Below are 14,338 nucleotides of genomic sequence, written 5' to 3' on the forward strand. Positions count from 1 at the left end.
AATAGGCGACGCTTTAAAAAATGTTTACGGTTGCCAGGTTAGAGTTACATAGGAGGTCTAGTGCTAGAATTATTGCTCTCGCTCTGACGATCGTGGCGATACCTTGCACGTGTGATTTGAACACCGTTTACATATGCGGGCGAAACTTCCGTATGCGTTTTCTTTGCTTCACGAGCTCGCGGGGACGGCGGGCGCTTTAAAAATTTTTTATTTTAAAATTAACCACTTGAGGACCACCGTATTGCCATTGTACGTCAGCACAATGGCACAGGCAGGCACAATCACGTACATCTACGTGATTGCCTTCCAGCGGGTGGGGGGTCCGATCGGACCCCCTCCCGCTGTTAACGGCGGTCCGATTCGGTCCAGGAGCGCTCCGTGATGAGGGGATGGACGTTGGTTTTCGGCCACCCCCTCTGGATCGCTCCTGGCCAATGAGAAGCTTCCTCCCCTGTGTATTGTTTACACAGGAAGGAGGAAGTGATGTCATTCTCCTCGGGGCGGTCTTTTTGACCGGACTACGAGGAGAAGAGTAAAAGTAAGTGTGCACCAACACTACACTGACATGTAGGTACACACAGGCACACAAACCCCCCCGATCCCCCCCCCCCCCCGATCGCCCCCCGATCCCAATCATTTCTTTACTGATCAATGCATTCAGTGTCAGTTGTGACAGTAAAAACTGTCAGGACAGTTAGTGTTAGGTCCAGGGTAGCCCCCTATCACCCCCCAATAAAGATTTAACCCCCTGATTGCCCCTAGAGTTAACCCTTTCACCCCCTTTTGCCAGTGTCACTAAGCGATCATTTTTCTGATCGCTGCATGTGTCGCTAGTGTCGCTAGGTAGCTAGTTATTTTTTTAGGTTCACCGCCAGGTTTTTATATCGCTAGGTACCCCGATATACTACCCAATAATGTTTTTAACCCCCTGATTGCCGCTAGTTAACCCTTTCACCCCCTTTTGCCAGTGTCACTAAGCGATCGTTTTTCTGATCGCTGCATTAGTGTCGCTACAGTCGCTATGTAGCTAGTTATTTTTTTAGGTTCACCGCCAGGTTTTTATAGCGCTAGGTACCCCGATATACTACCCAATAATGTTTTTAACCCCCTGATTGCCGCTAGTTAACCCTTTCACCCCCTTTTGCCAGTGTCACTAAGCGATCATTTTTCTGATCGCTGCATGTGTCGCTAGGTAGCTAGTTATTTTTTTAGGTTCACCGCCAGGTTTTTATATCGCTAGGTACCCCGATATACTACCCAATAATGGTTTTAACCCCCTGATTGCCGCTAGTTAACCCTTTCACCCCCTTTTGCCAGTGTCACTAAGCGATCGTTTTTCTGATCGCTGCATTAGTGTCGCTACAGTCGCTAGGTAGCTAGTTATTTTTTTAGGTTCACCGCCAGGTTTTTATAGCGCTAGGTACCCCGATATACTACCCAATATTGGTTTTAACCCCCTGATTTCCGCTAGTTAACCCTTTCACCCCCTTTTGCCAGTGTCACTAAGCGATAATTTTTCTGAACGCTGCATCAGTGTCGCTAGTGTCGCTAGGTAGCTAGTTATTTTTTTAGGTTCACCGCCAGGTTTTTATAGCGCTAGGTACCCCGATATACTACCCAATAATGGTTTTAACCCCCTGATTGCTGCTAGTTAACCCTTTCACCAGCGATCACAGTATAAGTGTCACTGGTGACGCTGGTTAGCCAGTTAGTTATTTAGGTTCCCCGTCAGGTTTTTATATAGCGCCAGGGACCCCCATATACTACCTAATAAAAATTTGAACCCCCTGATTGCCCCTAGTTAACCCTTTCACCACTGATCACCGTATAAGTGTTACGGGTGACTCTGGTTAGTTTGTTTTTTATAGCATTTTATATTCAAATCCGGAAGGCAGTGCTTGGTTTTCGGGGTCCCGTACGTGGCTAGGCTCCCAAAAAGTCCCCCACATGTGGTATCCCCGTACTCGGGAGAAGCAGCAGAATTTATTTTGGGGTGTAATTTGACTTCTGCCCATAGCATGTGTGAGCAATATATCATTTAGTGACAACTTTGTGCAAAAAAAAAAAAAGTTTGTAATATTCCCGCAACTTTTGGCAAAATATAAAATATTCCATGGACTCAACATGCCTCTCAGTAAATAGCTTGGGGTGTCTACTTTCCAAAATGGGGTCATTTGGGGGGGTTTTGTGCTATTTTGGCATTTTATGGCCTTCGAAACTGTGATAGGTAGTGAGGAGTTAAATCAAAAATTTGCACCCTTAGAAATCCTGAAGGTGGTGATTGGTTTTCGGGGTGCTGTGCGCGACTAGACTCCCAAAAAGTCCCACACATGTGGTATCCCCGTACTCGGGAGAAGCAGCAGAATGTATTTTGGGGTGTCATTTCACATATGCCCATAGCATGTGTGAGCAATATATCATTTAGTGACAACTTGGTGCAAAAAAAAAAAGTTTGTAATATTCCCGCAACTTTTGGCAAAATATAAAATATTCCATGGACTCAACATGCCTCTCAGTAAATAGCTTGGGGTGTCTACTTTCCAAAATGGGGTCATTTTGGGGGGTTTTGTGCTATTTTGGCATTTTATGGCCTTCGAAACTGTGATAGGTAGTGAGGAGTTAAATCAAAAATTTGCACCCTTAGAAATCCTGAAGGTGGTGATTGGTTTTCGGGGTGCCGTACGCGACTAGACTCCCAAAAAGTCCCACACACGTGGTATCGCCATACTCGGGAGAAGTAGCGGAATATATTTTGGGGTGCAATTCCACATATAACCATGGCATGTGTGAGCAATATATCATTTAGTGACAACTTTTTGTAAAAAAAAATTTTTTTTTTTTTTTTTTTTGTCATTATTCAATCCCTTAGGACAAAAAAAATAAATATTCAATGGGCTCAACATACCCATCAGCAATTTCCTTGGGGTGTCTACTTTCCAAAATGGGGTCATTTGGGGGGGATTTGTACTGCCCTGCCATTTTAGCACCTCAAGAAATGAGATCGGCAGTCATAAATTAAAAGCTGTGTAAATTCCAGAAAATGTACTCTAGTTTGTAGACGCTATAACTTTTGCGCAAACCAAAAAATATACGCTTATTGACATTTTTTTTACTAAAGACATGTGGCTGAATAAATTTTGCCCTCAATGTATGACTAAAATTTAGTTTATTCGATTTTTCTTATAACAAAAAGAAGAAAATATCTTTTTTTTTCAAAATTTTCGCTCTTTTTCCATTTATATCGCAAAAAAAAAAATCGCAGAGGCAATCAAATACCATCAAAAGAAAGCTCTATTTGTGGGAAGAAAAGGACGCAAATTTCGTTTGGGTGCAATATTGCATGACCGCGCAATTACCAGTTAAAGCAGCGCAGTGCGAAATTGCAAAAAGACCTCTGGTCCTTAAGGTGTTTATTGGTCCGGAGCTGAAGTGGTTAATAAATTATAAAAAAAAAAAAAAAAAAAATTTTGATCACTTTTATTGCTGTAACAAGGAATGTAAACATCCCTTGTGACAGTAATAGGTGGTGACAGGTACTCTTTATGGAGGGATCGGGGGTCTAAAACACCCCCGATCCCTCCTTTACACTTCAATGTATTCAGATCGCCAAAAACTGCGATTCTGAATACTGTATATTTTTTTTTAAAACCGCCGCCATTGGCAGCTGAGTAAACAGGAAGTGACGTCATGACGTCGCTTCCGTGTTTACTATTAGGAGACTGGAATGAAGCCGCTTACGGCTTCATTCCTGTCCCTGCCCAGCAGCCGGAGGCATCCGATTGAGCGGGAGCACCAGTAAGAGCAGCGGGAGGGGGAGACGTCCTCTCCCACTCCTCCGGCATAACAGCCGAGCAGCTTTTAGCCACATCGGTTGTTATGCCTGGATAGCCGATCGCCCGCTGTAAAAATCAGTACCGGGATGATGCCTGCAGGTACGGGCATCATCCCGGTATAACCACTGGAAGCCGAGTACGCACATCTGCATACGCTCGGCGGCAAGGGGTTAAAGGACAGTTTTATCTCAGCAGCATTTGTTTGCACACCCTATTTTGATATATGTTTTATATATTTATTTACACTGTGTACGGACTATACAGAATGGACATATGTTGAATTGATTGCTCAGGTTATGGGTATAAATATATAGATATATATAATATATATATAGATAGATATATGTATATATATATATATATATCTATATATATATATATATATAGATATATATATATATATATATATATATATATATGCGCTGCTTGAGCAAATTTGGGCTTGTTTTGTGTTTGTATGTTATTTTAATCCTTCTTTTTATCAAGAGTGTGGTTTTATGCAGCAGCGGTTGCCATTAGTTTGGCTGATTGATACTAATTGCTTGTTTTTGTGGGAATAGGCCGTTTTTCTCATATAATTTTCCATTTTAAATATTGGTACCACATTGCCTTCCAGTCAGCTGGTACTATTCAAGTCAATAAACTGTCCATAAAAATTAGTAACAATGGTCAAGCTATCACCTGGCTGTGTTCTTTAACCCCCCTAGCGGTAATCCCGAGTCTGGCTCGGGTTAGGAATTTACTGATAGGAGCGGTAACCCCGAGCCAGACTCGGGATCGCATCGCTGGATGCAGGGGAGGACACAGGGAGAGTTACTTACCTTGTCCCCTGGATCCAGCGATGTCCCCCGCGCTGTGTGATCGAGCTGTCCTCCGCTCGATTCACAGTGCCGAATGCCGCCGAGCTCCGTTCCCTGCGGCATTACGGCGCACGGGAACGGAGAACGGCGGCAAATTCAAAAAAGTAAAGAGACACAACACACACAACACTGTAATCTTACAGATTACCGTGCCGTATTAAAAATTACACGCCCCCTTTGTCCCTAGTGGTCTGTGCAGTGCCCTGCATGCACTTTTATATTATAAATACTGTTTTTTCTGCCTGGAATTTGGAGATTGCCCATAGCAACCAAAACATGTCCCTTTTTCAGTGTTTTAGGATTTGATTACATTATTGAATAATTTTTATTATTCTTTATTATATTATAAACTTTATCATACCCGGGATGTCCGCTAGACTCTGGTTTGAAGAGATTTAAGAGAGTTATTCCTAAGAATTACAGGACTACAAAATAAAACGCCAAATTTCCATGCAAAATAATTGTACCGCTTTCAGCACCTAAAACCGGACTGAATCATACCGCCAGGGAGGTTAAGGACCCTTGGGTATAAGCCATTTGGTACTGGTGACTTATTTATATTAAGTTTTTCAAGTCTATTTCTGATACTGGCTTCTGTTAGCCATGAGGGTGCATTCTGTGATGTGTTATTAACATTACAGTCTTGGTTACTATATCCCCCCATTTGCTTTGTGAAAACTGAGAAGAATGTATTTAAATCCTTTGCCTTCTTTTGTAACCAAATTCCCATCATCATCCTTTACATCCACGTTCACGCTCCATCCCTGGCTCATCCATCCACGTTCACGCTCCATCCCTGGCTCATCCATCCACGTTCACGCTCCATCCCTGGCTCATCCATCCACGTTCACGCTCCATCCACGTTCACGCTCCATCCCTGGCTCATCCATCCACGTTCATGCTCCATCCCTGGCTCATCCGTTCTCATGCATGCCAATACAGTGCCTCACAAAAGTGTAATATGTAGTCAAATTAGATTTGAATTGTATGTCCCTAGAATACCTGATGGTGCTCCCGGCATGTGGCCAGGCTGTGTAAAGGCTCACACATGTGGTATCGCCATTCTCAGGAGTAGCAGCAGAATATATGTTGGGGTGTAATTTTTGCCATGTACATGCTATGTTATAAATATTTTATAAATGGAAAACTTTATGTAAAAAAAAAAAAAAGTGTTTTTGTTTTTACACATTTTACAAAATCTTTTGGAAAAAAATGACACGTTCAAACGACTCATCATGGCTCACAGAATATACGTTGGGGTGTTTGCTTTCCAAAATTGGGTCATTTTTTGGGAGTTTCCATTTGTCCTGGTGCTCCAGGACCTTCAAAAGTGTAAGAGGTAGTCTAGAAATATGTGCAATTTATGCTCCTAGAACACCTGACGGGGCTCCTTGCACCTTGGGCCTCTGTATGTGGCCAGGCTGGGTAAAAGTTACACAGTTTGTATCGCCATACTCAGGAGAAGCAGTTGAATGTGTTTTGGGGTGTAGTTGCGAATACGTATATGGTGTGTGTGTGAAAAATAACATGTTAATATGAAAATTTTGGGGGAAAAAAATCTTAATTTTGCAAAGAATTGTGAGTAAAAATTACAACTTCAAAAAACTCACCACTAAATACCTTGGAATGTCTACTTTCTGAATGGGGTCATTTGGGGGATATTTGTACTTTCCTGGCTTGTTAGGATCTCAAGAAATTAGGCTGTCAGTACATCAGGTGTGATACATTTTCAATGATTGGCACCATAGCTTGTAGACTCTAACGTTCACAAAGACCAAATAATGTACACTAATTTTGGGTTATGTTTACTAAAATATAAGACCTAGCGTTGACTAAATACCACCAAAGGAAAGCTATTTATGTGACAAAACACTGGGTACAGTGTTGCATGGCTGAGTAACTGTCTTTCAAAATGTGAGAGCACTGAAAGCTGAAAATTGGTCTGATTAGAAAGGCGGTTTAAGTGCCCAGTGGGCAGATGGTTAACAGCATGATGACTATAGTTACAGCTTGTTGCCATTTTTAAGCAATCTAGTCTTGGAGCTGTATAATATGGTCTGTTATAGATTTTTATTCTTATCGTGGATTTATGCATTTGTCATTTGGAAAGTCTTTGAGAAAGCATTTTATTTTTCCCCTAATCGTCTTTCAGGACAGCCACTATGAGAGATAGACTCCTCCTCTTCCTCTGGAAACACTGCGCCAGCCCATAAATTCTTACTTCCCCTGCCGGACCTCAGTTATTAGTGTTTCCTCCGGCGGGGAGACACTGTGCAAGGAACTAGGCCGATCAGTCGGGGAGGCTGTGGCCATTTTGACGTTGAAGAGCCCGGTGGATAGAAGCAGGGGCTTCGTTTTAAAAAAGCCGGGTTCAAACCGTTCACAACCAACGTCCGCGTGTCGGACGGGTCGAACGGTTTACTTACCTTCACCAGGTACTGCCACCCCTTCCGAGTCAAGCGCGGCTTCAGGTCGTGGGGGACTCCTATCGCGTCTACAGGGACGCAGCTGGCAAGCCGTTCGGATGATTTCCCTGTACGGGGGTACAGTCCGCCTCCTTTTTTTTCTTGAACCGAGCGGGCCGAACGACGGGCGATGTCGTATCCGGCGGAAAACGAAGGCTTGACCTCGATCGACTTCCGGTTCCGGGTCGTGGAGCTGATAGGAGGGCCGGGCACAAGCTGGAGATGAGTTCAGAACGCGCGCAAGCAGCGTGGAACTCGGTGTTAAGCAGCCACCTGCAGTCATGTCGGAAGCCGAGGCTCAAACGACCGACTCTGTCTCCAGCATTCCTAAGGTAAGAGCACCCTGGGGAGGGGTTCTCTTTATCTAGGATCCCCCCACCCCAATGTATGGTTCTATCATGGGTGGGGGGGGCAGACCCCCTGGGTGGCCAGGGGGGAGGGGAGGCTCAGATCCCTTCGTTTTATAAAAAGGGTCTAGTGCACTCCCAGGGTTGTATCCCGAGCTTTTGATTGACTCTGTTTTTTCTTTCTCCTTTCTTTTAGAAAGCTGCGGAAAAAACTAGGTCTACGCATAGCTCTAGAAGGAAGTGTGCCTCCTGTAGGGACATTTTAGGGGAATCTTGGACCAAGGTGTTGTGCAAAGGCTGTATTGACTCCCTTGTTAGGGAAAGGGAATCTGAACAGGAGTCAGGACTAGCAGCTTCAGTTAAAGAGCTCTCGTCCACCTTCTCTTCTTTTAGGTCCCTTTTTGAAAAATTCCAGCTTCCCACGGGTCCATCTCCCCGGGATACAACCCCACCTCTAGCACAGAGTTCTGCCCCGGTCCAACCCCCTAGTGTAGGGGGGACAGAGGTTGCAGGCCCTTCAGGGACAGATAGGGAACTTCCAGACAGTTCCTCTTCTGATTCCGAGGAGGGTTCCGAGGGGGAGGACCAGGATGGGTCCAGGAAAGCCTCCAGATATAAGTTATCCCTTGATGAGGTAGAGGACCTCTTAAAGGCAATTTATACAACCCTCGGTATCCAGACGGATAAAAAGCCCCTTACCCTGCATGACCAAATGTATTCTGGTTTGGGGGAGCCAAAGAGAAGGGTGTTTCCAGTACACGATGTGTTAATGGAAACAGTTAAAAAGGAGTGGCAGGATCCAGAGAGAAAACCCTTTTTATCCAGATCCCTTAAAAGAAGGTTCCCATTTTCAGAGGACCCGGCATGCCTTTGGAATAAAAGTCCCAAGTTGGATGCCGCTTTCTCCCAGGTCTCCAGACACACAGACTTGGCGTTTGAAGACATGGGGGCCTTGGCAGATGTCATGGATAAAAGGATTGACTCTCTGCTTAAAAAGACGTGGGACTCGGCCATTGGCAATCTTAAGCCTGAAATGGCAGTTACAGTTGTGGCTCGCAATTTAGAGCACTGGCTCTCACAGATCCAACAACATATTGAGGCAGGCACAGATAAGGAAACCATTCTGTCATCCTTCCCTACTATGCTGCGAGGGATCTCTTACATAGCAGATGCCTCTGCTGAGTCCGTCCGCATGTCGGGCAGAACGGCGGCTCTAGCCAATTCGGCCAGAAGGGCCCTCTGGCTAAAAACATGGCCAGGGGATAATGCCTCCAAGATAAAACTTTGTGGGATTCCCCTCACGGGGGACCTCCTTTTTGGCCCAGGGCTAGAGACGGTTCTAGACCGGACAGCGGACAGGAAAAAGTCCTTTCCTCTCAAGCGGAAAATCCCTGTACCAACAAAGGAGTTTCGTCCGCAGGGGCGTAGGGAAACCTCTAAACCAGAGACAAAAAAGAAAACCTGGCCCCAAAAAGGCAGGGGCAGAGGAGGGGCGATTTTTCGCCCTCCTATCCAGCCCAGTAAAACCCAGTGACAGTCCAACTACAGTGGGAGGAAGACTGGGGGCCTTTCTTCCACAGTGGGAAGCAACATCCCCCAATCAATTTATTTTAGGGGTAATAAGAAGGGGGTACCTCTTGGAATTCCTAAGACCACCCCCTCAAAGGCTACTTGTCACGCATCTACCCAGGTGCAGGGTAAAGGCCGAGGCCTTGCTAGAAGCTCTGAGGGAGTTAGAGAATCAGGATGTTATTCGCAAGGTCCCGAGAGCAGAAGAGGGAAGGGGGTTTTATTCTCACGTCTTCATAGTAAAAAAACCCTCAGGGAAGTTCAGGCTGATTCTGAACTTAAAGCCTCTAAACGCTTCAGTGACATACAAGAGATTCCGCATGGAATCGATCTTTTCAGTAAAAGCGCTCCTGCCCCACAACTGTTTCATGGTGTCTCTGGACCTAAGGGACGCGTATTTGCACATCCCTATAGCGGAGGCCTCGCAGAAGTTTCTACGCCTTGCCATAGATCTGGGCGGGGAAACAATACATTTTCAGTTTCAGGCCCTGCCATTCGGGCTATCCTCTGCACCCCGCATTTTTACCAAGGTCCTGGCAGAAGCCATGGCCTTTCTTCGGCTCCAGGGGGTATGTGTAATTGCCTACCTGGACGACCTGCTTCTGTTTGCAGCATCCCCAGCGCAGTTGGTCAAGGATCTCAATCTAACCAAAAGGGTCCTTACAGACCTGGGGTGGCTTCTGAACTTGGAAAAATCCAGCCTGATCCCCTCACAACAGATCCCCTATCTAGGTTTTCTGTTGGACTCAACACTGTTGAGAGTTTTTCTGCCAAAAGAAAAGGTACAAAAACTGGACAGTGCGGTGGCCTCTCTTCAAAGCAATCAGCTGGTTTCCATAAGGGTTCTGATGTCAGTACTAGGTCTCCTTACATCCACCCTTCCAGCAGTACAGTGGGCAGGGCTACACTTTCGTCCCCTACAAACCTTCATCCTAGGGGTGTGGGACCACAGTCAGGAGGCCCTAGACACCCTGGTACATATTCCCCTCCAGGTAAAAAGATCCCTCTGGTGGTGGAGGAAAGTGACAAATCTGTCGCAGGGTCGTCTGTGGCTCATCCCGGTTTCTCGGGTAGTAACCACAGATGCAAGTGGAAAAGGCTGGGGGGCACATCTGGGTTCCCTTCTAGCCCAGGGCACTTGGGAAGACGACGAGTTGACTCGATCGTCCAATTGGAAAGAATTGAGGGCAGTGGGACTAGCCCTCAGATTCTTCAAAAAGGAGCTTCAGGGTCACCACATTCAGGTGCGGTCGGACAATTCGTCCGTAGTGGCCTATCTGAACAAACAGGGTGGCACCAGAAGCGGAACCCTGTTGTCTTTAGCAACAGAGATTCTGTCCTGGGCCGAGACCTACACCCTTTCGCTCTCAGCCGTTTTCCTGAGGGGAGAGAAAAACGTAGTAGCAGACTTTCTCAGCCGAAAGAAGCTGAGGGAGGGCGATTGGGTTCTCAACCAGGAGGTCTTCAATCTCATAGTAAAGAGATGGGGGTCTCCGGAGGTGGACCTGTTCGCGTCCAAAAACAATGCAAAAACCCCCTGTTTTTTCTCCCTAAAAAGGGGAGAGGGAGCTCTAGGGGTGGATGCCTTGAGCCAAGATTGGCATTTCGGAACTTGCTATGCCTTCCCACCTCCAGTGTTGTTGCCAGCAGTTCTGAGGAAGTTTCAGATGGAAAACACATCTCTGATTCTGGTGGCTCCACATTGGCCAAAGAGAGCATGGTTCTCAGTACTAAAACGGTTGGCGATAGAACCTCCCCTGCTCTTGCCCCTTCGGGACGATCTCCTCTCTCAGGGGCCAGTCCTATGCCCACAGGTACACCAGTGGAAGTTAGCGGCCTGGCTACTGAGGAGGGTTTGTTAAAATCTAAAGGATTCTCAGAGAGACTAGTTTCTACCCTTCTGGACAGTAGGAAGAAGGAAACTCGCCAGATCTATGAAAGGGTCTGGTTACGTTTCAACAAGTGGTGCGCAGAGAGCTCTTTCTCTGTACGAAGCTCCTCCGCAGTGTTGGAATTTTTACAACGTGGGGCAGATAAGGGGTTATCCATCAGTACCCTTAGAGGCCAAGTATCAGCCCTTAGTGTTTTTTTGGAGGATCATTTGGCTACCAATCCATGGGTAGTCAGATTCTTTAGGGCCCTGTCCAGACAGAGACCGGTCCAGGGTCTGTCCTTTCCCAGATGGGATTTATCTTTAGTTTTGCAGAGTTTAACTGGACCCCCCTTCGAACCTTTGAAGGAGTGTTTTCTGAGAGAGCTTACTCTGAAGACAGTATTCCTGGTAGCAGTAACAACTGCCAGGAGGGTCAGTGAGATGGAGGCCTTCTCAGTCAGGGCTCCCTTTTGTGTTATTTTTCCGGATCGGATAGTTTTAAAGACCGATCCAGCCTTTTTGCCGAAAGTGGCATCCAGCTTTCATAGAAGCCAGGAAATTGTTTTGCCCTCTTTTTGTCCCAATCCCTCCGGTGAGAAGGAATTAAGATTTCATTATTTAGATGTTAGGAGATGTATCCTACACTATCTGGAACTGACCAAGGCATTCAGAAGGTCAGATTCCTTATTTGTTTTGTTTTCCGGGGCCAGGAAAGGTTGTAAAGCGTCCCGGCGCACTATTGCTAGGTGGCTCAGAGTAGCCATTGAGCAGGCTTATTCAGCAGCAGGGAAAGAAATCCCAGTGGGTATTAAAGCACACTCCACTAGAGCTATGGCAGCCTCCCAAGCAGAAAGAGCAGGAGCGACGCCAGAACAGATCTGCAAAGCAGCAACATGGTCCAGCTATTCCACCTTTGTTAAACACTACAGAGTGGATCTGGTGTCGGCAGGTGAGCAAACCTTTGGGCGGAAGGTTTTGCAAGCTGTAGTCCCACCCTAACTGGTAAGTGCTCGCTTATCCTCTCATAGTGGCTGTCCTGAAAGACGATTAGGGGAAAATTAGAGTTACGCTTACCGGTAACGTCTTTTCCAGTAGTCTTTCAGGACAGCCCTAGTTCCCACCCGAAAATTGGGGGGAGTCTTACAAAGACCAGAGCGCAGCAAGATAATAGTATTTGATAAATATGTTATTAATGTGTTCTTGTGTCTCCCCAGCTGGCCGGAGGTATTCTCGATATAACTGAGGTCCGGCAGGGGAAGTAAGAATTTATGGGCTGGCGCAGTGTTTCCAGAGGAAGAGGAGGAGTCTATCTCTCATAGTGGCTGTCCTGAAAGACTACTGGAAAAGACGTTACCGGTAAGCGTAACTCTAATTTTTTTCCTCCCTTTTGTTTACCTGTAGTGCTACTCGTAGGAAGCCAATAAAAGGTGCGGCTGGTCGTCCTATTCAGTTCCAATATGAGGACATTGTCAGGAGAGCCAAGATGAAAGAACGCACTAAAGAAATTCAAGAAGAAAAAAAGCCACAATGCTTGATCTCTGTTCCTCTGCGGATCGCTATTTTTATTTTGGTAGCTTTTGTTGTCTTGGTCTTGCTTACCATGGAGAGCAGCCCTGAGAATCCATTTGAACCCCCCACAGAAGACACACCGTTACAGCAACATTAGTTCTCTGCACTATAGTTTCTAAACCTGTTTCCTAACCAAGATCAAAGTAACTAAAAGTAAGTGTAACAAAGGTTGAGGTACTCATGGTAATGTATGGAATTTCAATATGCAAATAGGTCACCTAGGTAACCTCTTTGAAATAGTAGATGAATGCAATTTCTTTGGCTGTTTCCTAGAGGTACTGAACATCAATTTTTTTGCTATACACTTTTCTTATTTCAGTTCATTGTTGTTTAGGTTGGGCATAGGTCCAGTATGGTGCTTGCATTATTAAGCTGAGCACACTATAGAAGTTCTTGTATATGGTCAGGTTTATCCTGGTAATTACAAATACAGTACATAATTGCGGTAATGCATGATAAAATGTCAACACTCAACACTAAACTTTCATTGGAAATTTCATTCCTGTTTTGTTAGCTTATCTTGTTTTTAACCTTGCTGCATATGCTTTATATCTGATATCTTATGTTTTCCTGAAATTAGTTGCTTTGAGACCATAACAGTTCAGAAATCTTTTCTTGTTGGACACAGTAAACTTGTAGTATTAACTAACTGAACAAAAAGCTTAGAGATGGTTTACTTCACCTATTATAGACAATGTAACAAGTGTCACTTCATTGGCGGCACCATACACTGAGCATACTTGTCTTCCCTATGCTCTCCTGTCACTGTGATCTTCCTTTGTGTTCAAAAGAGAATTTAAAAGGTGCACAGACATATTGTTGTGCCTCCTATATAGCAGACATGCAAGTTTGCCAAGTAAGTGCAAAGCACAGGTGTACTTTTAGTAAAAGCTATTGATTGCTCCCACCAGCACCATGTTTTGTATCAGTAGTGCAATGTTGTGGATTGTTAATATTTTACTATTTATTTACTTTTCATTAAACAGTGTTTGCTTGCCTTGTATTATTTAAGATATTTAAATAAAGATTGTTTATTTGCACCTCATTGTCTATAAAATGTTTCTGTATTAAACTTCTGCCTCTTTCACACAGTTAAGCGTGCGATAACAAAAACTTGCCACCGCCCTCATCTATAGCTGGCTATCGCAGTAAGCAGCATTGGAAGGCTAAAACAGGTAACAACAATGTCTGGGGAATGCCCAGGAAAAAAAACAAAGCCTACTTACCACCAGCTCGCAGACAACCAAATTGACCTAACAGTATGCGTTAAAAACAGGGGTTTAGTCCACGCACATTTGCAAATGCATGCGTGAGCCACGTCACCGCACCCTGGTATCTGTGGTCCTAACACTAAAATATAAGTGTCCCCGCAGTGGAGGTACATGCATTCTGATGGATAGATGAGAGCAGGTGGACTGAAGGGGAACCCACCCCTCCTTTAAAGGTACAGGAGCACACCAAACACCCAGCGATAGCACAATGGCTGCAAAGATGTTGGTGCACTGCTGGACCAATACAAACACACAAGTGATAACAAAAACTTGCCACCGCCCTCCTCTATAGCTGGCTATCGCAGTAAGCGGCATTGGAAGGCTAAAACCGGTAACAACAATGTCTGGGGAATGCCCTGGAAAAAACCAAAGCCTACTTGCCACCAGCTCGCAGACAACCAAATTGACCTGCCTAAAAGTATGCGTTAAAAACAGGAGTTTAGTCCGCATGCATTTGCAAAATGTCACGGCACCCTGGTATCTATCTGTGGTCCTAACACTAAAATATAAGTGTCCCCCGTAGTGGAGGCATATGCATAGTTAAGCATGCA

General features: G+C 45.2%; 1 protein-coding gene across 8 annotated transcripts in view; it reads left to right on the forward strand.

The window, feature by feature from the left end:
- The window catches only part of LEMD1 (LEM domain containing 1), a 399,416-nt gene extending 385,860 nt beyond the window's left edge, over nucleotides 1–13,556 (forward strand). For all 8 annotated transcript variants that reach the window (XM_077481225.1, XM_077481230.1, XM_077481229.1 and 5 more), the window contains one exon: nucleotides 12,349–13,556. In XM_077481225.1, coding sequence (XP_077337351.1) covers nucleotides 12,349–12,613 — 265 coding nt within the window. In that variant the 3' untranslated portion in view covers nucleotides 12,614–13,556. The remainder of the gene's footprint in view (nucleotides 1–12,348) is intronic.
- Nucleotides 13,557–14,338: the final 782 nt, after the last annotated feature.

Source organism: Lithobates pipiens, unplaced genomic scaffold (assembly GCF_037356315.1).
Source record: "Lithobates pipiens isolate NorthernLeopardFrog02 unplaced genomic scaffold, aLitPip1_a1.2 Scaffold_16, whole genome shotgun sequence".
In the NCBI taxonomy this organism is placed as follows: Eukaryota; Metazoa; Chordata; class Amphibia; order Anura; family Ranidae; genus Lithobates; species Lithobates pipiens.